Source organism: Odocoileus virginianus, chromosome 4, assembly GCF_023699985.2.
Source record: "Odocoileus virginianus isolate 20LAN1187 ecotype Illinois chromosome 4, Ovbor_1.2, whole genome shotgun sequence".
Lineage (NCBI taxonomy): Eukaryota > Metazoa > Chordata > Mammalia > Artiodactyla > Cervidae > Odocoileus > Odocoileus virginianus.
In genome coordinates this window covers 37,492,653-37,517,169 of record NC_069677.1, presented here as the reverse complement: position 1 = coordinate 37,517,169, position 24,517 = coordinate 37,492,653, and the positions used below count along the sequence as shown (strand labels likewise).

Sequence of the window (24,517 nt, the reverse complement as noted above, 5' to 3'; positions counted from 1 at the left end):
TCTACAGAATTTTGAACCATGTATTTTATATATTCTAAAAACTATTAAAAACTTAAAGATTTTTTTAAAAAATTATATCTAAATCTGGAACTAAAATTTAGACATTAACATTCCCAGATGTAAAGCTAGGGTACTATACAATAAGAACCTAAAATATAGGAAAACAAAATACAAGTTAGATTTTCTTTTAACATTAGTTATTTTCTAGTATGAAAATGTCTCTAGGAATGTATATATACAAGAATAGTATAAGCTGTTAAATTAACTTTATTTTTATTTAATATAACTGATGAAGTTAACAGACAAATATATTGTAATGTAACAAAAAGTTATAATTGATAAGTTTACTATCTACATTTTAAAGGATTTCACAATTATTTTAACATAGTCAAAGGCTTAATATATGAATTTTACCCATTTTTGAAATGTAAAATACACAATTATAATAATACCCATACTACATATCTTACAGTTTTAAAGTTTTAGCTAAAACATGAGTCTCTGCAGGTAAGAGCATGAGTTCTCTTATACCTATGACAAATAAAATGTATTACTAATAAAGTGCCACTGGATTAGACAATGCCATTTCAACTATTTCCTTTTTGAAGAGAAGGACAGAAACAATACAGAGCTAGGAGTCTGCATTTATAACAAGCACAAGAGTGCTTATTTATAGTAGATATTAACCACATAAAGGATTCCTCTCAAGAAAGATCACAACCATGACTTATGACAAGCTGTATAGTCACCACTGAATAAATTTTATATCCAGAGTTTTAAAAAAGTGCAATCTTGAACTATGATAAACTTAAGTCTACCAATATCAAGACATAGTTTCAGGGACTTTATATAAATAAAGGAACCTCTCTTTTAATTGTAAAATAGGTTTCAACCAGTAATAAGGAGTCAGGAATAGTGGTGGAGATGGTAAGATTTGGCAACAATAATGTTTTTTTAGCAGGTGAAAGCCTGATATGCATTGCTATAAGATGCATCTTTCATGTAAGGAAAACGAATATAGATATATACAGCACTTTTCAGGCACTTGACCTCACTTGGTAGTTACGTTGATGCTCAGATGGTCATTTAATGAAAAAATATTAAATTACACAGAACTTCAAGTCATGTTCCCATAGAACATCTGTGTTCTGTAAGCTAAATCCAAATGTCCCCTGCTAAAATCAAATAATACCATATGCTCAATTCAGAGAAAGAAAATTTAATAAAGTTAATGGATTGAATTTTCTCAATTTTAAGGTTTTTCACAATAAATTTTTCTTAAGCCTTTGTTTCCTATTACTTGTCCAAATCCTGGGAGGAAAAAAGGCTTGACAACTATGAAATATAATGCCTAGATGATATCAGAAAATTTAAAACTTGACCAATTAATATTATGCTATTTATGGAAATATGCTTATAGTTTGCACATATACTGCTTAAGAGTCATATTTTCTTATAATAAATTTGTTACTAGCTCATATACAGAATTTAATCTGTAAACAGTTTAATGTACCCCCCAAAGTATTATGAATTTTAATTCTGTTGTCCCTAGACATGTTTTGAGAATCACCACATCAAAGTTTGGCTCTAAAGCTATCTTTGGGGGTCCATACCAAAGGAATGCTTTCATGTGTATCATTAAGGATAAGGTTCTAAGATAAGACCACCAAATTCTTTTCAAAAATGAAAAAAATATGGCAAGATTCCAGTATAGATGTTAGCAATGTTCCCATTTTTTTCCTTGAATATTTAGCATATAGTTTAAGTGTGTTGATATTACAGATTTTTATTTGTATGTATCATTGTATTACAATGTGGGAAAATTTTGCAATATTCTTTCAGGCAGTTAGCTTTAAAATAAGGAAACTTCAGCTCTTAGCACAAACAGCCCTGAGAACAATGCATTCGAATTACAACTAGAAATAATCTAATTGAGAAACTTTAAAGTACAAAAACAAATTCTGGAAAAGTTGTAAATAAAAAAAAAAGTTACCAACATTTGAGGCACTACCAGACTACAGTACTTTTAAGAGTTGGAAGGACTTTGTAAAAAGAACAAACATACAAAGCTATGTGTGCATATGCACACATATTGTGCTATAATGAAAAACTGTATCCCCCAATTTTATAGCCTAAACTTTTTATTGCAGCATCTCCTATTAAAGATTTCATGCTCTGGCTGCAGGAGAGTTTTGGTAATAGTTATAAAGCATCCATACAGAATTTTGTACCATAAATGGAAATGGATTCAAGAGCTTGGTTAGCAACAATTTCAAGTGACTTGACAGCCCTTGGAGGGGAGCATGAAAGAAACATGGTAATTATGTTTATGATGCAAATGCTAAGTCAAAGTAGCAATAATTTGATCTATTTCAGAGGGTATACAACTTTTAGCAAATAAGATATAGCAAAGTCTTCACAGTAGAAATAAAATGTTGTTCTAGAAAGAAACAAATATTCCACTTGTTAGTATAATACTGTATATAAATTGCTGAAATGCCTGCAGACAAAAAGGTGTATCACTGTATAATCTATCAACATGACAGTCTACATTCTACACGTGGTAACTCTGACATTTAACATTTACTACAAAAAAGTACAACAAATACTAGGAATCAACTTTTAACATTTCTGATGTCAAAAAAGAATGAAGTCATTTCTGTTCTATTAAAAAATGTTTCCTGCTTCCTTTTGATACAATTTATAAAGCTTTTCTAAATGAAATATATTGTTCAAGAGAAACAAGTATTGACTTACATGAAAATAAACAGTCCCATATCTTTAAAATCTATACCTATTATTATATGTCAGAAGAGTATTTACACTTTATTTTAGTACTTAAAATACTTATTCATAAGTAGCTTTTGCCATTCAATATATGAAGTATAGGTGCATTATTATAATTTATATATACCTTGCAATTGAAAATATATTTATGTGAAGTTTGATAAATTAGGAAGAACAAGGGCATGCTAATCCAGAATTAATACTAAACCAGAATACTAGTGTAGTTAACTGGGGTCATATGAATGGCTAGCAAGAAGTACAGATTGGTAACTTTCTGGAATTCCTGCAGGTAACGATGCCAACCAGTCACAAGTAAGATACATACTACAGAGTACTAAAAAAACTAGAGCAGTATCTAGTAGATACCTAAATGGCATTCCCAAAATGAAACAACTTAGCCTAATTACTGATAGTGCTTTAGATGGGCAAAAGCTAAAATGTTATACTAAAAAATGATTAACTACAACATCAATATTTCTTGTGCTTTAGAATTCCTCTTGAATTTCCTTAAAGCATCTTGCTTCTCCAAGTGGTTTTGCTGAGGCCAATACAAGATTTAAAAGTGTGGGCAAATTAAGTAACTAAAACTGGGATCTTTTGTTCCTAATGCTATTTCCAATCACTGAATAGATCGATTATAGCATCATGCAAATTTTCCTCTAGGTTAGGGTACAAAGGCCTTTTAGAAGTCAATGTATGATGGGAGAGGTCTTATAATCAATCTTAGAGAATGAAAGTATTACTGAAATGGTGATTTTGCTCTAAGTTTCACTGCAATATAATGGCTGTTATTGAGTCAAAAGTCCTCACAAACCCTGTGATAATGCCAGAATTCTGGAAATAGATATATGATCCAAAAGACTGAATAGAAATGTAGCAGAATCACCTAAAATACTTTTAAAAGTAATTTAGTTTACAGAAATCTTTCCTAGCTATATTTCATTCCAGAAAGTGAATTAAGTCACATGACAATCAGATAAATACATATACTTAAGTTAAATAATAATCATAAAAAGTAACTTTTCTTCTATGATTCACTTTCATGTTAGAAAAAACATACACAAATTTAACAAGTATTCCAAATAATTTAAGAATTTCCAGTTTTTGTTTAACAAATATTTTGATGTCAAAAAAAGTCTACTTAAAAATATCTGGAAAGGAGTGATTACTACAAATATCAACTATTCAACATAATCGATAAGTACTGCATAGTATCCTGTAAAGCACGTCACTCCTTTAAATAGAGAAAACAAAAGTTAAAAATGCAAACAGAAACTTCCTATTTTTATGCTGATTACAAAGGCCTCAAATAAAAACCTATAGCTTTTACCAACACCCTCTGCCACTGTCCTTTGGGCCTTCTTTACAATATGACTTGGTAACAGTCACACAACAGTTTACTGCCTCTGCTAAGCACAACAAAGTACTAAAATGATCATAATACAGATTATATTAAGTCTGCCAGAAATTTGGCAAAGAACAGAATGACTGAGGTAACACAGGTGGGCTGCACACAGTTACTAAGATAACTGGCACTTTTTGATAACGTAATTTTTGTTTAAGGACCTGTACTTGCCACACCCAGGCTGAAATTCTGACAATTCCAATCCATAATCTACTTATTCTATGATATTAAGTTTGAAATTAATGCAGAGCAATTCAACTTAAATGTGGTACATCAATACCACTGGATGCTACATTGTTTAAAACCCTGGTTTATTTATCATTTAACTAAAATTCAGGAATGATTTATTTGCTCAGACAAATCACATCTGCTGGAGCTATCTCATCTATTTCTTGGACTCACATACTGAAAACCACAGGAATGTTATAGGAAAGACACCTACAAAATTTAAAAAAAAGTTATATATCTTGATTATTTTTTTAAATCACTAATTGCCTGCAAAACTAACTCAGCACAATTTCAAAACAACTGAAAAAGAAATGAGGTTGCTCATGAAGGCCATAGCTTTGGTGACAACTTAGAACCAAACTTTAGATCTGCAGCTGATCCAGACCTATACAGTTTGCTCATGCCTGATGCTCCCATTTATTTGCAGGGCTTTATGGCTACAGCATATTCTTCACTCATCGCACACATGACAGACACCTAGAAGGAAAAAAAAGCAGCTAGAAAGTTATTCAAAAGGCAATATCTATATAAGATATATTTAACTCATCATACACTGGATAACTGTGGATCTATTTTTCACCCTGCTTATTTAACTTTAAAAAATTTATTTATTTTTAATTGGAGGATAATTGCTTTACAATATTGTGTTGGTTCCTGCTATACATCAACAAGAATCAGCCATATGTATACCTCTGTCCTCTCCCTATTGAACCTCCCTCCCACCCCTCTAGGTTGTCACAGAGCACTGGGTTTGAGCTTCCTGCATCATACAGCAAATTCCCACTGGTTATCTATTTTACATGTGGTAATGTATACGTTTCCAAACATAGAGAACAGACTTGGGGACACAATGAGGGAAGGAGAGGATGAGATGAGTATTTGTGGATGTTTTATACATATTTATTTTGGAAAGAGGCATTCCAAGATCAAATCATCTTTCTCTACAGTTTTCTAGAGATGAATTTCTTAAATTGTGGTTTTTAAAACAATTTCCAGGGAACAGGAGAATAAGAACTATAAATGCCGAAATACTTAGATGTTATACTTCTGAAAGTTATAACAAAGATAAAATAAATCACCTTAACTCTTTAGAATCCCCATAACATTCTTTCTCATCCTTCAGAATAGCTCAGGCTTAGCTTCAAAACAAATTTGGGGTTGACAGTGTCTCTGTAGCGAAAAATTAACCTTGATACTTTCTTTGGGAATGGGCATGGTAAAAGGTATCCTGGGAAAACTGCCTAGTTCGAGAGTTCCTTTTCAACATTTCAGCAGTATTTAACAGCCATATTTCTTATAGTATTTTATGCTAATTACTTTAGGTCAAAGCTTTTATAAAATGGCTTAATAAAACAATCTCCCCATAAGTCTTTACCTGTACATCTTCACCTGCATTATATTTTCCTTCTATTTCTTTGCCTAGTTCACCCTCTGGCAGCTTAAGATCCTCACGAACTTCACCAGTTTCTGTTAGCAGGGAAAGGTAACCATCTTGAATGCATATCAGCTATTGAAAGAAATCATATCATTTGCACAGATTAGATTATATCCACTCCTTTGTAATTTTAACATGAATTGCCATCTACATTTATTTGTATAAGTACACAGTAATACATTAATAAATTTTTGGTACTTAAGAATGCTACACATAGAAAAGCAGAAGATAGGTATAGACATAAGTTCATTCCTTTTTGCATTCTTCCCTCCCACAAATCTGTACATTATTCAACAATTTGGCTTTTCTTTAATAGGGTATCTAGAAGTATTTACATTTATGTACACAATACAAATACAGTTGTTTTCAGAAATAAATGAGTTAAGTATTTTTCAGCAAGTTGTTTTCACTTAAAATATGTCTTAGAAATCTTTCAATTTTGGAAAATATGGACTTATCTTAATCTCTTCAATCACTTCAGAGCTGCATGGATACAGTTACTGATTTAACCATTTTTGTATTCATGGGCGTAAAAGTTACTTTCAATTTTTCATGACTATAAACAATATGTTTTAGAATTTGAGTATAAAATTTTGATTATAAACAAACTGAAGTGGAAAATTTTTAGTCTCCAGCTCACTGCTAACAACACTAGATTTTTTTAAAAAAAGAAAAAGATTAGCTTGTTGATGACATTAATGCAACAAACCCAATCATCAACCTAACCTGCAAAAAGACACAGTTTTGATATCATTGAATTTCTTTCCTTACAGGTATGAGGAAACTGGCAGCCCACTTCATTTATTCTAAAAACAGGTACACCATCAGTGAGCCTAGAATTCCAAAAGGTTTTATGAAAGGCAACCAGCCAGTATGCCGGATGCTAATACTGAGATACACAAAAGGCATCAAAGACACGGTCCCTGGTGCCCTTTGGCCACTATACACGACACAGGCAAACCCAGAGACGGAGTGTCAAAGCTCTCCTTTATGGCGCTACCAGCTCGGGCAATGGCTTTCTGCAGAAACTGCACCTGCCACAGGAGATCTCAGTTTCTGCACATGTCTATAATCTCAAAAACAAAAGCCACCCTATTTAGCCACCACAAACACTTGAATCTTTTGGTCACTCAAACATTTGTGAGGTAGATGGCAGAAAAGGGGGTGCAGGGAGCAAAGAGGTTGAGACAGAAGTGTAGCTTTGAGACAACCACAGGCTCATTGTTTTTATTTTAGCTCCTTTAGCAACTCCCTGAGGTAGAACTTGTCAATTTCAAGAGCTAAAAGGTTCCCACTCCATTAGTGACTGAACCACATAAGCCAAATAATAATATTGGTATTTTGAAATTTATATGGTATTTCACTTTTTAAGAACAATTCGTAACATAGCATTCAAAAGCCATGGGATGAACTATAAAGCATTTCAAATACAAAAATGTACAGACATATTATAAAATATCTACTAAAATATTTGTTTATAAACATTAAAATAAATTACTATAATAAATAAAATTTTCAAAAATAAAACTAAGCTATAGAAAAATGAAATTAAATAATAAAAATGAGTTATTTGATCTTAAATAAAGAAAAGTTGTAAAAGTAATGCAATGAAATCCTTTGTCTTTTACTTAAATTTACTCTTTGTCAACATTTAACCGTGTGTTTTTTAAAAATCTCTTGTATATATGGAATATATAAAATGCTTCCATACACATTCTTATTCTTTTATTTTTACTGAACCATTTGAGAGTAAGTTTCAAACATCATGACTCTTCAGCAATAATACTGTGTTCTTCTCAAGAAAAAGAACATACTCTTATATAATCACAGTTTATTTTTCAAAATCAGGAAATTCAATATTGCTAACATATTTAATATACAGTCTATATTCAAAGCTGCAGTATTGTCTTTTCTTCCCTTCCAGCTCCAGGATCATGCCTGGTATTTTTTTGGCTGTCATACCAGTTCAGTCTCTTAATTTGGAACAGCTTGTGATCCTTTGTCTTTCATGACACTGACGGTTTTGACAAGCACAGATTCATCGAATTATAGAATGTTTCTTAGTTTGACTTTGTCAGTTTCCTAATGAATAAGATAGTGCATTTTTGGAAGGATTACTGCATAAATGATGTGTCCTCAGAGTATCACATCAAGAGGTAAATAATGTCTATTTCCTATTACTGATGATATTAACTTTCATCACCTGGCTACAGTAGTATCTGCCAAATTTTTCCACTTTCAAGGTACCATTTTCCCTTTTGTAATTTTCAATCTTGTAAAAAAGCTAATGGTGTCATTTTTCTGTTTCAAGCATATTTCTGTGCAGCTTTTTCAATCTTTCCTCAAAGCCCTCTCTGATTCTATAGAGTCAGAAGGAGATGGTGGTAAGGAGACAGTTATAATTCTAAATATTTCCTTCTGATCCTTCACCTTAAGCAAATCTACTCACTGGCTTCACTAAAGCCACAGTGTTGACTATGTGGATCACAACAAACTCTGGAAAATTCTTTAAGAGATGGGAATACCAGACCACCTTATCTGCCTCCTGAGAAACCTGTATGCAGGTCAAGAAGCAACAGTTAGAACCTTACACGAAACAATGGACTGTTTCAAAATTGGGAAAGGAGTACATTAAGGCTATATATTGTCACCCTGCTTATTTAACTTATATGCAGAGTACATCATGCAAAATGCCAGGCTGGATGAAGCACAAGCTGGAATCAAGACTGTTGGGAGAAATATCAATAACCTCAGATATGCAGATGACACCACCCTTATGGTAGAAAGTGAAGAGGAACTAAAGAGCCTCTTGATGAAGGTGAAAGAGGAGAGTGAAAAAGCTGGCTTAAAACTCAACATTCAAAAGACGAAGATCATGACATCTGGTCCCATCACTTCATGGCCAACAGACGCGGAAACAATGGAAACAGTGACAGACTCTACTTTCCTGGGCTCCAAAATCACTGCGGACAGTGACTGCAGCCATGAAATTAGAAGATGCTTGCTCCTTGGAAAAAAAGCTATGACAAACCTAGACAGCGTATTGAAAAAGCAGAGATGTTACTTTGCCTACAAAGGTCCATACAGTCAAAGCTATGATTTTTCCAGTGGTCATGTATCGATGTGAGAGTTGGGACCATAAAGGAGGTTGAGTGCCGAAGAATTGATACTTTTAAACGGTGGTGCTGGAGAAAGACTCTTGATAGTCCCTTGGACTGCAAGGAGATCAAACCAGTCAATCCTAAAAGAAATCAATCCTGAATATTCACTGAGGGACTGATGCTAAAGCTGAAGCTCTAATTCTTATGGCCACCTGAAGAGCCAGCTTGTTGGAAAAGACCCTCATGCTGGGAAAGATTGAAGGCGGGAGGAGAAGAGTACGACAGAGGATGAGATGGTTGGATGGCATCGTTGACTCAATGGACATGAGTTTGAGGCAAGCTCGGGGAGATGGTGAAGGACAGGGAAGCCTGGTGTGCTGCAGTCCATGGAGTTGAAAAGAGTCGGACTCAACTGAGCAGCTGAACAACAATACTCATTTGGTAACTTTGAAATGTTATGAACACTTTTTTTGGTAGAAAGAGAAATCATTTTGTTAACAGTAAGCAAGGAGACAGGCGGGGGCAGGGCCAGAAGACTTGTAAGAGAAGAGTCAGTCACAGAGCGGCATGCCGAGCCACTGAGTGCCGTCTGCAGTTGTACCGTGCCCCAACACTAGGGCCAGAGTGTGCAGCTGCCATTCCCTACCAAAAGAGCCCGGCGTATGGTGGCGCTTCTCTCCACTGGGCTCCTGGCAACATGGGTAAATCCAGGCCCAGAGCAGGAAGCACACAAGATGTGAAAGCGCGGTGAGCCATATCGAAGGGTTTTAGGAGCTAAGAGAAATAAGGGCCCTCTGGCCAAAGACAGAACACTTTGAGAGTGAATAATGATAATAACTACAATATACTGAAACGTAAGTGTGTTTAAATGCTTGAGTTCAAAATGGCAAAAAAAACATTTCACTGGTCATCTTCAATAAAAACCAGAGAACCAGCTAATTTTGAAAACTGGTAATTAAAGGGAAAGAAGCAAGTATTTATATTGCCTTTCCTATTATATACTGTTCCAAGGGTAATCAATAAAGCTAAAGGAAAGTTTCTCTTTATAGAAGTGTTCTGGCTTTTTTTTTTATTTTTTAAAAGAGTAACTGGTTATTATTACTTTGTCTTCCCTAATAAGTTAATGGATTGAGGCAGTTATTACATATCTAATAACATCACAAAAGAGCAAACCATAAGATTCATTTACTTGATGACTGTACAGAACATCACCTTTGGAATAGTTCTTGTTAAAGAAAAAAGATGAAAAAAATAAAAATCTAAACTGGATCTGTACATTTAATTATCCATTTTCAGAAATATGTGGGACAAAGGAACATGTTAAATAACAAGGAAAATGCAATTAGTAAAATAGAGCCCATGGGAAAGTCTACAGAACAATGTTCTTCATCAAAAAATTGAGAGGGGGCAGAGAGAGAGAAATAAGGAAGGGAGGAAAGAGAGACTCAGATGCATGTATGAGAGAGGAGAACCTATAAAGCAGATTTAAGAGATGCCTCAACCAATTTCAATAAAGTGTGGACTTTATTTAGGTCCTGATTTAGAAAAACTACAAAATAAAAACAATAACTATCACATCTGAAAAGGCAAAACACAAATACAATTAAGAAAATGTAGATACTGATTGGACGTTTGAAGACATTAGGGATTTACTAATTTTGGAGGTACCAGTGTGCTTTGACTTTGCTCTTTATAGCCTTTACCTTTTAAAAATGTGTACCAAAATATTTGCAGATGAAATGACAAATAACATGATATCTGGAATTAGCTTCAAAATAATCAAGGGATAGAGGATACAGGAAATAGTAGTAGATGGGGGGGTATAAACGAAATAAGATTTGTTATGTATTGATAGTTTTTTTAGGGTGGGTGATGGGTATATGAGCTTCATCATATTTTGAAAATGTCTACTATAAAAAGCAAGAGAGAAAAATGCTATGGTATATCAGAATTCCAGAAAGAGCACTGTAACCACTAAATAGCTGGAGGCAGAGGGAGCTGAGGAAACAAAGCGCGAACTGAAGGAAGGATGTGGGGAAAGCCAGTGACTGGAGAGTCTGTCCATGATGTGGTCAGACAAGAACATGAAAATGGAAAATTATGGGGCAACTTTTTGCCTGTATTTGTGTTATTGGTATACAACAGTAGAAAGCTGGAGAAGGAATAGCATCACTACAGGTGCCTTCTTAGCCCTAACTTCTGAACTTAATTTTATTTCTCAATCTATTTCAAACAGTCAGACTTGTAGGTAAAACCTCCTTTTTTCTCCTCCTTCCTTTTCCTCTTCCTCCAGCACTCTCAAGCTACTTCTTTAGAGCTGCTGGCCCCTGGCCGGGGGGCGAGGGCGGGGTGGGATGGGAAGGAGATTGGGCAAGAAGGAAGTGAATGTTTGACCACTGTTATCACACAACACAAGTAAATAACGCTAATATCAACTAGAGTGCTAGCTGACCCACCAAGCCATAAAACTGGGTATGCACAGCACCACTTCATCATCAAGTGGGAGCTGCATCTATGAGACCAGCTTGAGCAGGTCCTGAAGGCACGAGCAAGCTGTATGAGACTCAGAAAGTACCTTCTTCTGCAACATCTACCACTTCTCCCACAACTCATACCAGTGGCTCTGTGGGGGGAGTTCCCTATGAGCAGCTGACTGAAAAATAAAAAAGGTCACAGTGGATTCTAGATGGTTATGCATGGTCTGATGAAACTACTCGCAGAGACAGTGGGGATGAGACCTTCATGCAGTGGACTCAAAAGGAGAAAGAACTGAAGGTTTAGATTTACACTGATGATGGGCAATGGCTAAGAGTCTGTATGGAAGTTCAACCACACTGAAAGAACAAGATGGGAAAACTGCTGACAATAAGGTCTGGGGGAGTGGTACATGGAGGGGCCTCGCTGAATAGAGAATGTGTCTGTATAAATGCTTCCCAAGGGGACACGCTACTGAGGAGGCAGTGTTAGGTGACAAGATGATTCTATCGGCGAATGCCACTTAGTTTCTTTCCGCTGTCTTCCCAGTCCTTGCTCAACTGGCTTATGAATGACTGGCCGTTGTGGCACAAGCTAATTGACTCAGGGATTTTCTCACCAAGGCTGATGTGACCTACAGCCACTACTGACTACAGCTGCTGCTGGCACCTCACAGCACAGACCAACGCAGAGTCACTGATATGGCACTATTTCCCAGGGCAAGGAGCCAGCGCCTGGGGACAGTATATTCCCTCCGTCATGGAAGAGGCAGCAGTTTGTGCTCACTGCAGTATATTCTTATTTTACAAATAAATTTGCCTTTACTGCCTGCAGTGCTTCTGCTGAAATCTCATCTGTGGATTTATAAACTGTCACATTCCTTCAGTACCTCATACAGTATCATTTCTGGCTAAAAATGCATTTGACAGGCAAAATAAAAGACAGCAGGACAACCCTCAGAGAATTCACTGCTCCATGTGCTCCCATCATTCTAAGAGTTTGCATTGGCCTACTCATCTTTGCCACCTGCTGGACACTGCAGGCCTGGGTGCTGTTTTACAGGTTACAATATTTTCCTATACATGGTACTATTTCTCCCAAAGGTAAAACACACAGGCCGAGGAACCAAAGGTAGAAGGCTCTTCTCACTATTACCCTCACTGACCCTGTAGCAAAATATCTGTTTCTTCTCCCTGCAATACTGGGATCTGCTGATTTAGAGGTTTTCTATTCCGAAGAAACACTGCTTCTACCAGGGAACAAAGATTCCACAAACAGGTTAAAAAGTATAAAAAGACTTCAAACACAGAAAATTCACTGCATCATTTTTTTCTTTGTTGTTCTATTTTAAGTTGCAACAACAAAATCCAACTCCTTATACAAAAGGCATACACTTACTTGAAGAATATACCAGGATTAAACATTCACAGCTTTGGCAATTAACCAATAATCCAAAGAAACACAATCTATACTTTAACATGTCCTGTAGTGATTAGCTTTCCTTCTGAAAAGTGATCTTTAAATGACAGATTAAACTTTAGTGAATGCCGAAAACGCATTTAACTTGTGGTGTGGTGCACAGGGACATAGAACTTTCTAAAGCAATATGATTCAAGGGAGTAGCAGAGTTTGAACAAGTGTTTCTATATTTAAGAGCCTGGGGATTCCCAGAAGTGTTTAAGTGTATTTATATTTTACACTATCAGTGAGCCCCAGACAACCATAACTAGTTTTGAGAGAAAGGATGGAAATTAGCAATTCCAGATACATCTTGGAATGGAATTCAGGGGAAATTTTTTTCCTTCATTTTGAACTTATTTTAAAATACATAAAATTATAAATACCTTTCTTTTCTTAAACAAAGATTTACTTTTTAATTACCATAATGAAAACACACACACACATATGTATATATTTCACTTCAGCTGACTGCCAAACTGGCACTTGAAATACTGAATTCAGCAAAGGACTACAAGTAGCCAAATTGAATCAAGCCACTTGGATAGTGAAGATCACCATAGCACAATGAATATAGCTGGAAAGGTTCATCGAACTAATTTTTTAAATGAACAGAAATAAGTATTCTATGCTAACTTGATAACGAAGGGGTGTGATCACTGAGTGCTCACTCTGCAAGGCACTGTTCTAAGAATTAACTAATTAATGCTTACAGTGATTCCATGAGGAGTTTATTATTCTTATCCTTATTTTATAAATACAAAAAGGTAGATGGGAGATTAAATAGCTCGTCAACCTACGTCATGTAATTAGTAGATGCCAAAGAAAGGATCTGATCCTAGACTGCTGGCTTGAGCCATTTTCTCATCAGCTCTGCAACACAGACTATATACCAAAGGCTGGGACTCCAGTGAACCAAGTGAGGCACGTGTTTGGGGTGCAAAATTTATGGTGGTGTGCATGTGCACACAAACACAGAAAACCCTCAGTGATCAGGTTAAGGTAGTATTTTTAAAAATTAGAATGCAAAAATTCTATAATGAACAAAGTTTCAGACAAGATCAAAATTTCTGATTTTTCCCTTCTGACTTAGGCCCCTATGTAGCTTGGCATTGTTACTGGTCTTGTCTTTTGTGCTTGAGGCAAGGGCTTTATCAATCTCATTTCCCTCATTCTAGTTCTGGCCCTGCCAAAATACAACTCATACCAAAACTTTCCTTTATGTTAATCCTGAGTTCTAATCAATGATTGGCTAATTTGATCACAGTGGCAATCATCAACTTATGATATTATTTTTCTGAAACACTCAAAGGCAAAAGCATTATATTCTGAGCAAATATTAATGGATATTGCATATTCAAAGCATTCACACGTTAAGGATGAAAACAGAAATTCATTTTTGGCAAAAGAAAATTCTATACTTAGGTTTAGTTGGCTGTACCATCCTTACCTCAGTGAATAATCATGTATGCATTTAACAAATGTTTACCGAGCACCCACAATGTCGGATACAACTGAAGCGACTTAGCAGCAGCAGCAACACTATATGCAAAGTCTAAATTAAGTACTCCAAGAATAATGCAATGATTAAGTGAAGTTTTTATACAGGAAAAACTACTTTGGGGAATATATCTAATTAAGAGGTAATTATGGGGTACATATTTTCATTTAATCTTCATATTATCCCTCCTTTGTAGATGGGAAGGCTGAGGCTTAGAAAGGTTGCCTAATTTGTCCAAGATCACCCAGCTTGAAAGTGGCAAGACGAGATCGAAATTCAGATCTGCCTGACTTAAAAAAAAAACTTTCTATTATTCTACTAAGACAATTCAAATTTCTACAGACTTTCAAACAACAATAGAAAACATTTATTAAGAGGGAAAATGAAAATATAAAACTGCTTACTAGATTAAAATTATGTAAAAATATGTTTACATGTGGACAAAAACTAAAAGGAAATCATCGGATATTGCAGTTAATGGTAACATTCTTTAAAAATTATAAACACAATACAAGGTATGGAAAGAAATCAGTTTAAATTGGGTAACACAAATTGAGCATCACATTTGTATTTTTCACTATGTAAAATGAATAGAAAAGAGTTCTACATATAGCATGTTTGATAAAGAAATTGAAGACTTTCAAGAAAGACTTTAGTTATGATTAATCTGAGTTCCCACATCCTATGAGGTCAGTGATTTAGTTACTATCAATACTCCAAACAAGAAAATGCTATCATTAAACATGACTTATCCAAATGTACAATTGGAACTAAAAGCTGCAGTTTATACCTATAATTTAACAAAAGGTCACAGCATGGTCACTGAACATAAATAAAACAACTATGAAGTTTTTTTTTATTTCCTTCACACTATTCAGTGACCATACACTTTATCCTTTGTATTTATGGCTTTCAACTTATTTCCCTATTTAAGGACACCAAATTCTGACACTCATTCACTAATACATACACACTTGGTTGGTGGAACATGAATTCCAAAAATTTCTTGAGAATCTTAGGTCTGGTAAGGTTAAAAAAAAAAAAAAAATACCCAGAAGGGAATTATTTAAACTTGAAATAATTTACAGCAAAGAGAATAGTAATTTTACTAAACATTGGACTCACAATATGGAGTCACTTGATCTGAAAAACAGGAAGTGTTCAAATTTTCTAAAATGCAAGAATGTTAAAGGGCAAACTAGCAGTCATCCTAGATAAAGTACAAGTGTTAAACAGCACTATATTTCTCCAATTTCTAAGATAAGCAGTACCTAATAATGGGTTAGAAGAACCTACAAAATTACTTGTGGGTTTTATTAAATTACAACTGACAGTAGAAAGTATTTGCACCTTTAGGAAACAAGTAGTATTTTAAAGGAAATTAATACTTACTTGATAATCATTTCTCTTAATATTTGGAACATCCATGTTGTGAGTAGAAGGGCAAATATCTTCATACTTTTTGCCCGTGAAAATATCAATTCCAACAAGGTGAACCTAACAGAGAAAGGAGAACAGGAAACCTGTTTAATCTTTGCCAAGATATCACTCATTACATACACAGAAGTATAATACCAATGCTGATTATGACAGATTCTTTCTCCTTCCAAGGTCATCTAATTTTACTTTCTTAAAAAAAAAAGTGGTCATACAACTGAGAAGCAGTGAACAACTAAACAGTATCATGACATATCAAGACCCAACATCACACAGTCTAGTAATTCAATCATAAAAATGCTGAAGAAAAATGAAATTAGTTTCCTTAGAATGATGTTAGCACAGGTTTTCTCATTTGTAAACTGAATAGATTGCCTAAGTCACTAGGATTCAGGAAAGTTTCAATTCCCAGTTAATGAAACATTATTAGAGCCCAAGAAGGAAATGCTACCTTTCAGTATTCAGATAGCTGATCACCCAGTAATTGTGGGGGCGAAAAAAAATGTGTTCTTATACACTTATAAGTTTAGAAACCTCATGTTCTGTAATGGAATACAAATGATCAAAATCCCAACACCAAGGCAGACCAGGAAGGGCATTTACCTTGGCATGACCGTGCTTTCCAGTTTTGGAAGTTGACATCTCCACTATCTTGCATGGTCGTCCTTTGAGCACCACGAAGCCGTTTTTGCGCAGGGCGGAACACTGCATAGGGTAGGTGCTGGAAGCCCCAGCATCTCCAGTAGTGAAATCAATTTCATCCGCCATGGTGGGCTGGGGAAATTCTTCTGAGGGTACTATGCAAAAAGTTTGTTTGCTTTTTAACAACTAGCATGCAAGCAGGGAAACGCCTCATTTCGGACAAGTTACGAGCCAAGCATCATGGATCTATTATTTCTGCATTTATAGAACACCCACCCGGAATAGTGGGCACTTTCTAACTCCGGCCTTACAAACTTTTCCATCCTTTGGTGGGGAGATGGGAGGAAAGTCGCAGCAGAGCTCGCTGGGGTTGGGGAATACCCGCCGAAGGCGCTCACCCGCTCGGGGGGGCAGCAAATCCCGGCCCCCACCGTCCCACCGCCGGACGACCTTCCCGCACCGCGCCGCCCGGCCCTCCGCCGCCGCCCGGATCCTCAGTGCGGGGGGCCCAGCCCAGGCCGCACATCCCTGCGAAGGATGGGGATAACAGGACCTGGCCATCAGCACCTGGCCCTCGGGCAGTGGGCGCACACTTCTCCCCCCAGCCTGCAGCGGCGTCACTTCGACCTCTCAGACACCCTCTGTCCTGCCGACATCCCCGGCCCGGCGCCTCACGGGCCTGAGCCCTAGCGGGTCCCGCGCTCGCCTCGGTCGCCCATCCATCCTTCCTCCTCTTCTCGGTCGGGGCTCGGCTCTGGCTGCCTACCCCAGCCCTTCCTCGCTCCGGTCTCAGCCCCACCACCTTTTCCCCCAGTCTTCACCTTTCAGAAGGTAAAGGGAGCCTTTTGCCTGCGCACCCGCGCCGGTCCGGCACAGCTGCGGCGGCGGCGGCAGCTGTGGCGGCCGCGGCAGTTCCAAGAGACGGGGCGGGGCCGCCACACTTTCCACACCCCGGCCTCCCCGCCCTTTCCCGCCCCCACCTCAGTCCCACTTCCGGGATAGGTCCCGGCGCGTCATAGGCACCGCCCTCTCGCGCTACCATTGGCTATAAGCTTCCTGGAGCCCCCGCCCAGTCACGTGAAGAGCGCCCTGGCAACCCCACGTGCTGCGGATTAGTGCACTTCCGGCGTGAAGAGCACTTTATGGAGTTCGGTTGCTGAGGATAAACTCGCCGGCAAGGAAACTTGCTGTCTCGAACTTCCAGGTGCGATTAAGTTAGGGTCCCTGTCGAACTGAACGGAAACCAAACCACGCACTCGATGGCCCGTGCCCTCAGGTGTTGTGGTAGTTGTCACGTGACGGCTGTCAGAACTCACAAGGCTTGCGAATTCAACGAGTGTATCTCGTGGCTTTGGAGGGAACTTGAGGTTCCAGTTTCTGGCCCAATTTGAAGCCCTACTTGGCGTTCCAAACCATGCTTTTTCCTTGAGGAAGAGCTTGAGTGCAGTATGGTGTTACCCAGCTCCTACTGTGGGCTTCGTGGGAGACACCAGCCACCCACGATGAGATTCCGGCAGCGGCTGCCACTGCTGATCCGCACTCAAGGGTGAGAACTCCTGAGACATCCACGAACTAAAAAGCAGCGGTGAAATGCCCTAACTCTCTCCTCACATGCCTCACATCAGAGGCTGTTACCGAGTTTTGGAGGCAAATGGTGTCTGACTCCTACTGCATTGTCCAGCAGAAAGATTTTCTGTCAAACTCAGCTCTTACATCCTCCTGACATTGGCATTCCTTCGAGTTTGAGGTATGTCTGTACCTCATTAGACCAGTGGGTTGTCTTGGAATTAATGTGGAGCCAATAGTGACTTGAATAGGATTAGGACCGAGTTTCTTAAAAAGAGATGCGTTCTCCTTTTCTCAGTGGTTTCACAGCCCACCAAATTCTACCTTGCAGAGGTGACCTTAACACCCCAGTTTATGTGGCCCTGTGATTTTGTACTGCTGTCTCATGGAAAATTCCATTTCTCACCCTTCTATGTGACTCCATGATTTGCACAGATGTTTCACGTGTATTGTCCAATCTAAGATTGACAGTAAGCAAGTGAACACCCTAAACTGAGCTCAGAATCTAGCTAATATGTGAAAGAGCCAGATTAGGATCCTGGTTCAGGATTCCACTCTGCTTTTCTTTACATCCCCTAACCTTTCCCTATTATTGTTAGGAAGTTGCAAATATTTAGAGTATATAAGCAGGTAGTGCAGTAAATGTTTTATGTGCATTATTCCTTTAATCGTGATTGTTACTCCTTTTTCAACCTTCAGATTTACTGTTGGAGTTTATACAAAGTGAAATTTACCCTGTTAAGTTCTATGAGTTTTGAAAAACATAAGCAGTTATGTAACTACCACTGTAAACCTATAAACAAGATGTAGAATATTTCTCAAAACTTTCTTTGTGCCTCTTTGTGGTCAGTCCCTTCCCCCAACACCCAGCCCAGGCACCATTAGCAACTATTTTGTCTGCACTTTCAATTGTGGAAGAAGGCAGAGAAAAGTAATTTGACTTAAATTACACAGCTAGCAAGTCAGAGAAGGCAGTGACAACCCACTCCAGTACTCTTGCCTGGAAAATCCCATGTATGGAGGAGCCTGGTAGGCTGCAGTCCATGGAGTCGCGACGAGTCGGACACGACTGAGCAACTTTACTTTCACTTTTCACTTTCATGCATTGGAGAAGGAAATGGCAGCCCACTCCAGTGTTCTTGCCTGAAGAATCCCAAAGACGGCGGAGCCTTGCGGGCTGCTGTCTATGGGGTTGCACAGAGTCGGACACTACTGAAGCGATGCAGCAGCAGCAGCAAGTCAAAAATCGAGGCTTGAACTCTAAGGCAGTTTGTCTCCACAGTCACGGTTACTACCATATACTACTGCATGCTGCCTGTATACCACCATATACTGCATTCACACAAGATTTGGGTTTGGAATCAAATGATCCAGCTTCATGCATTCAACAAATATAGTGGATTCTAGTCAAGTTGCTGGAACACTGGATTAGTGAATATTGAACTGTTGCTACTAGAGGAAGTATATATTACATTCCCATGAGCATCACATTTTGGTCGGCTAACATGTATAATCTTGCTTTATGTATGCTTCTGTTTGAAGACACTGTATTTAATAGGAATTAGTTCATTAACATTTAAGTCACAGCCAACAGCACTGTAATTCATGCACAAAGGAAGCTTATCTAACACATGTGTCTTCTCTGTAAGGCACATCACAGCCTACATGTGCTTAGGAACACTAGAGAGTGCTACAGTACTCTATTTGGGGACTATTATAAACAACCAAATCATCAACGAAAGTCACAAAAAAGCAAAAAGTAACACAAATAGACTGAAAATAACACTTGTTTACAGTTTGATATCTGAAACAAGAAGGCAGACCACTGCCACCTTTGACCTTAGCTTGGAAAATGTGTATTGGCTGACTAAAATCGTCTCCTATTTTGTAAATGTCCACAAATGAGCGAGAAAGCACAGCAAAATTTGATTTTGGGGGTCACAAGTAAACTTTAGTAATCAGGTGTATTCATAAATATGGAATCTATGAAAAATGAGGGTTACTTTTTATCTTAGTGCACTCAGGATTGGAATGACTGTGTTGATCAGGACAGCCTTTTATTTATTAGGTACTTGCTGTCCAGTGCAGGATACAATCTAGCAATTTTAACAGATGTAATGCTGCTAAAGAAATAACTACAGGGTGCTGAAATAAAGGTCTTGGCCCTCTTTATCTGGTCTAGGTATTGTTCCGTTGAAATATAACAATCGATAAATTACTGAAAATATACAGCCTACCAAGACTGAATCATGAAAAATTTGAACAGATCATTTAGTAGGAAGAATTCTAGGTCAGTAATCAAAACCTCCCAACAAAGAAAAGTTCAGAACCAGATGGTTCCACTGCTGCATTGTAACAGACATTTAAAGAAGAATTAACACCAATTTTTTGTACGCTTTTCCAACATGTCAAAGATGAGTGACTGTGAACTTCCAGATGTTCAAGCTGGTTTAAAAAAGGCAGAGGAACCAGAGATCAAATTGTCAGCATCTGCTGGATCATCGAAAAAGCAAGAGAGTTCCAGAAAAACATCTATTTCTGCTTTATTGTCTATGCCAAAGCCTTTGACTGTGTGGATCACAATAAACTGTGGAAAATTCTGAAAGAGATGGGAATACCAGACCACCTGACCTGCCTCTTGAGAAACCTGTATGCAGGTCAGGAAGCAACAGTTAGAACTGGACATGAAACAACAGACTGATTCCAAATCAGGAAAGGAGTAGGTCAAGGCTGTATATCGTCACCCTGCTTATTTAAGTTATATGCAGAGTACATCATGAGAAACGCTGGGCTGGATGAAGCACAAGCTGGAATCAAGACTGCCAGGAGAAATATCAATAACCTCAGATATGAAGATGACACCACCCTTATGGCAGAAAGTGAAGAAGAACTAAAGAGCCTCTTGATGAAAGTGAAAGAGGAGAGTGAAAAAGTTGGCTTAAAGCTCAACATTGAGAAAACTAAGATCATGGCATCTGGTCCCATCACTTCATGGCAAATAGATGGGGAAACAGTGGGAACAGTGGCTGACTTTATTTTTGTGGGCTCCAAAATCACTGCAGATGGTGATTGCAGCCATGAAATTAAAAGACGCTTACTCCTTGGAAGGAAAGTTATGACCAACCTAGACAGCATATGAAAAAGCAGAGACATTACTTTGCCAACAAAGGTCCATCTAATCAAGGCTATGGTTTTTCCAGTGGTCATGTATGGATGTGAGAGTTGGACTGTGAGGAAAGCTGAGTGCTGAAAAATTGATGCTTTTGAATTGTGGTGTTGGAGAAGACTCTTGAAAGTCCCTTGGACTGCAAGGAGATCCAACCAGTCCATCCTAAAGGAGATCAGTCCTGGGTGTTCATTGGAAGGACTGATGCTGAAGCTGAAACTCCAATACTTTGGCCACCTCATGCGAAGAGCTGACTCATTTTAAAAGACCCTGACACTGGGAAAGTGAAGGCAGGAGGAGAAGGGGACGACAGAGGATGAGATGGTTGGATGGCATCACTGACTCAATGGACATGAGTTTGAGTAAACTCCGGGAGTTGGTGATGGACAGGGAGGCCTGGCATGCTGTGGTTCATGGGGTTGCAAAGAGTCGGATACAACTGAGTGACTGAACTGAACTGAACTGAAAGATGAGTGATCACTTCTGGACTCACTTTGTGAGCCCAGCATTACTCTATTAACCAAAACCAGACAAAGACACTACAAGAAGGGAGACTAATAAGCATAGAGCAATATGAAAGTATTAACAACATGAATTCAAGAAGGAACAAATTAGAGGTATGGGATTAATAGATAAAAACTACAGTATATAAAATAGATAAGTAACAAAGACATACTGTATTGCACAGGGAGTTATATCTACTACATGTAATAATCTATAGAGTATAATCTGCAAAAATGCTGAATCACTATACTGTACACATGAAATTAACATAATATTGTAAATCATCAATACTTTAATAAAAAGGAAGTCCATTTACAATTGCTTCAAAAAGAATAAAATTCTAAGGAATAAATTTAACCAAGGAGGTAAAAAATCTGAAACCTCTTAAGATTTTGAAGAAGACACAAAATATATTCCATGCTTATGGACTAGAGGAAGCAGTGTTGTTAAAATTTCCATACTACTTAAAGCAATATAATATTCAATGCAGTTTCTATCAAAATTCCAATGGCATTTTTTCACATAAATAAAAAATCCTAAAATTTGTATAGAACCACAAAATATCCCAAATAGTCAAAGTAATCTAGTGCAGGAAAAAGAATAAAGCTGGAGGCCTCATGTTTCCTGATTTCAAAGTATACTACACAGCTGTAGTAATCAAACAGTACGGCATTGTGCAAAAACAGGCTCATAGATGAACGAATTATAGAAGTAGTCCAGGAATAAACTCATGTCTATATGGCCAATTGATGACAAAGGAGGCAGGAATATACAATGGGGAGAGTATAGTCTCTTCAGTAAATAAGGTTGAGAAATTTGGATAGCCAGATGCACAGGAATGGAACTGGTCTCTTATCTTATACCACACATAAAAATTAACTCAAAATACATTGAAGACTTGAACATAAGAACCAAAACCATAAAACTGCTAGAGGAAAACATAGAGGGTAAGCTTCTTGACATTGATCTTGGTAATGATTTTTTTGGATAGTTCATTAAAAGCAAAAGTAGCAAAAGAAAATATGAGCAAGGATTACATCAAACTGAAAAGCTTCTGCATAGTAAAGCAAACCATCAACAATGTGAAAAGACAACCTATGGAATGGAAGAAAATATTTGCAAGTCATACATCTGATAAGGGGTAGGTATCCAAAAATACATCAAGAATTCATGCAAAATTCAGGGACTTCTCTGGTGGTCCAGTGAATAAGAATCTGCCTTGCAATGCAGGGGACATGAATTCAAGCACTGGTTGGGGAACTAAGATTCCTCAAGCAAGGGCAACTAAGCCCTTGCACCATAAATAGAATCTGTGTGCAATAGTGAAAGATCCTGCATGATGCAATGAAGATCCCACATGCTGCAACTAAGACCTGATACAGCCACATAAATAAATATTAAAAATAAGCCATTATTAGAGCTCTTGAATATAAAATTAACCATCGTTTTTAAAAAAGAATTCATGCAATTCAGTAACAACAACAAAAATCTGATTTTAAAATAGAGGGATGGAATAGACATCTTTCCAAAGAAGACATGCAAATGGCCCACAGGTACATAAAAAGTTTCTTAACATCACTAATCATCAGGGAAATAAAAATCACGATATTATCACTTCACTCCTATTAAAATGACCATCATCAAAAAGACTAGAGATAACAAGTGCTGGCAGGTTGTGGAGAAAAGGGAATCTTTGTGCACAGTTTTGGGGAATGTAAAATGGTGCAACCGCTATGGAAAACAGCAGGGAGGTGCTTCAAAAAATTAAAAATAGAACTACCATATGATCCAGCAATCCTACTTTTGTGTATATATCCAAAGGGAATGAAAACAGGATATTGAAGAGACATCTGCACTCCCATGTTCATTGCAGTATTATTCACATAATCAAGGTATGGAAATAACCTAAGTGTTTGTCAGTGGTGAATGGATAAAGAAGGTGTGGTATATATTCATAATGAATACAATATTATTCAGTCATGTGAAAGAAGAAAATTCTGCCACTTTTGACACATAGATGAACACATAGATGCTAAGTGAAATAAGCCAGGTGGAGAAAGAAAAATACTGAATTTAGATTTCATTATATGTGGAATCTTGAAAAACAAACCAGAAACAGTAGAAAATTGTGGCCAGGACCTAGGGAGAAATAGGAAGAGATTAGTAAACAGATATAAACTTTCAGCTATAAGATGAATAAGGTGTAAGGATGTATTGTATAGCACGATGAATCAACACAGTGTTGTATAAGAAAGTAGAATGTCAATGTTCTCACCAAAAAAAGATAAATGTATGACGTATGGCATGATGGATGTGTCAATTAACTAGATGGGAGGAATCCTTTCACAGCGTGTGTGTGTGTGTGTGTGTGTGTGTGTGTGTGTGTGTGTACTCAGTCGTGTCCGACTCTTTGCAACCCCGTGGACTGTAGGCCACCAGGCTCCTCTGTCCATGGAATTTTCCAGGCAAGAAAATGAGTGGATTGCCATTTCCTACTCAAGGATCTTCCCCACCCAGGGATCAACCCCTGCCTCTTGCATCTCTGCATTGGCAAGCAGATTTTTTTTTTTTTAAAGCAGGGCTAAGAAGTTGTTTTCATGCCCAAGCCAGCACAGCAGTACCATAGGGCAAAGAGTGAGGGCAGTGTCAAATGGAGCCAGGCCCGGTGCCAGTAGGGCAGCTGGGGCTAGGCCAGCAGGAGGCTCGGTGCAGGGGCAAGAAAGGGATGGGTGAGGCAGGAAGAATCTGGAGGTGCCAGGGGAGGTGCCCTGGGCGGAAGGACAGAGAGGGCAGCCAGCCAGCGAGGGCCAGG

General features: G+C 37.8%; 1 protein-coding gene across 2 annotated transcripts; it reads right to left on the bottom strand.

Annotated features, from left to right (window-relative positions):
* Nucleotides 1–249: 249 nt before the first annotated feature.
* EIF5A2 (eukaryotic translation initiation factor 5A2) lies at nt 250–17,424 on the bottom strand. Of its 2 annotated transcripts, XM_070466429.1 has the most exons (6): nt 17,291–17,424; nt 16,868–16,997; nt 16,431–16,624; nt 15,783–15,887; nt 5,796–5,927; nt 250–4,897 (listed from the first exon to the last, which is right to left on the bottom strand). In XM_070466429.1, the coding sequence occupies exons 3-6, from the start codon at nt 16,593–16,595 to the stop codon at nt 4,838–4,840; spliced, it is 462 nt and encodes a 153-aa protein (XP_070322530.1). In that variant the 5' UTR covers nt 16,596–16,624; nt 16,868–16,997; nt 17,291–17,424; the 3' UTR covers nt 250–4,837. The 2 variants fall into 2 exon arrangements, with proteins under 2 accessions (XP_070322530.1, XP_020754495.1); XM_020898836.2 differs by lacking the exon at nt 16,868–16,997.
* Nucleotides 17,425–24,517: the final 7,093 nt, after the last annotated feature.

What these genes read in the sequence shown, in the direction of transcription:
- EIF5A2 (XM_070466429.1), bottom strand. Translation starts at nt 16,595, where the DNA reads ATGGCGGATGAAATTGATTTCACTACTGGAGATGCTGGGGCTTCCAGC. An exon ending in GAAAGCACGGTCATGCCAAG is followed by an intron (nt 15,888 to 16,430) that starts GTAAATGCCCTT and finishes TTTCTCTGTTAG; the next exon opens with GTTCACCTTGTTGGAATTGA. An exon ending in TTAAGAGAAATGATTATCAA is followed by an intron (nt 5,928 to 15,782) that starts GTAAGTATTAAT and finishes TTCTTTCAATAG; the next exon opens with CTGATATGCATTCAAGATGG.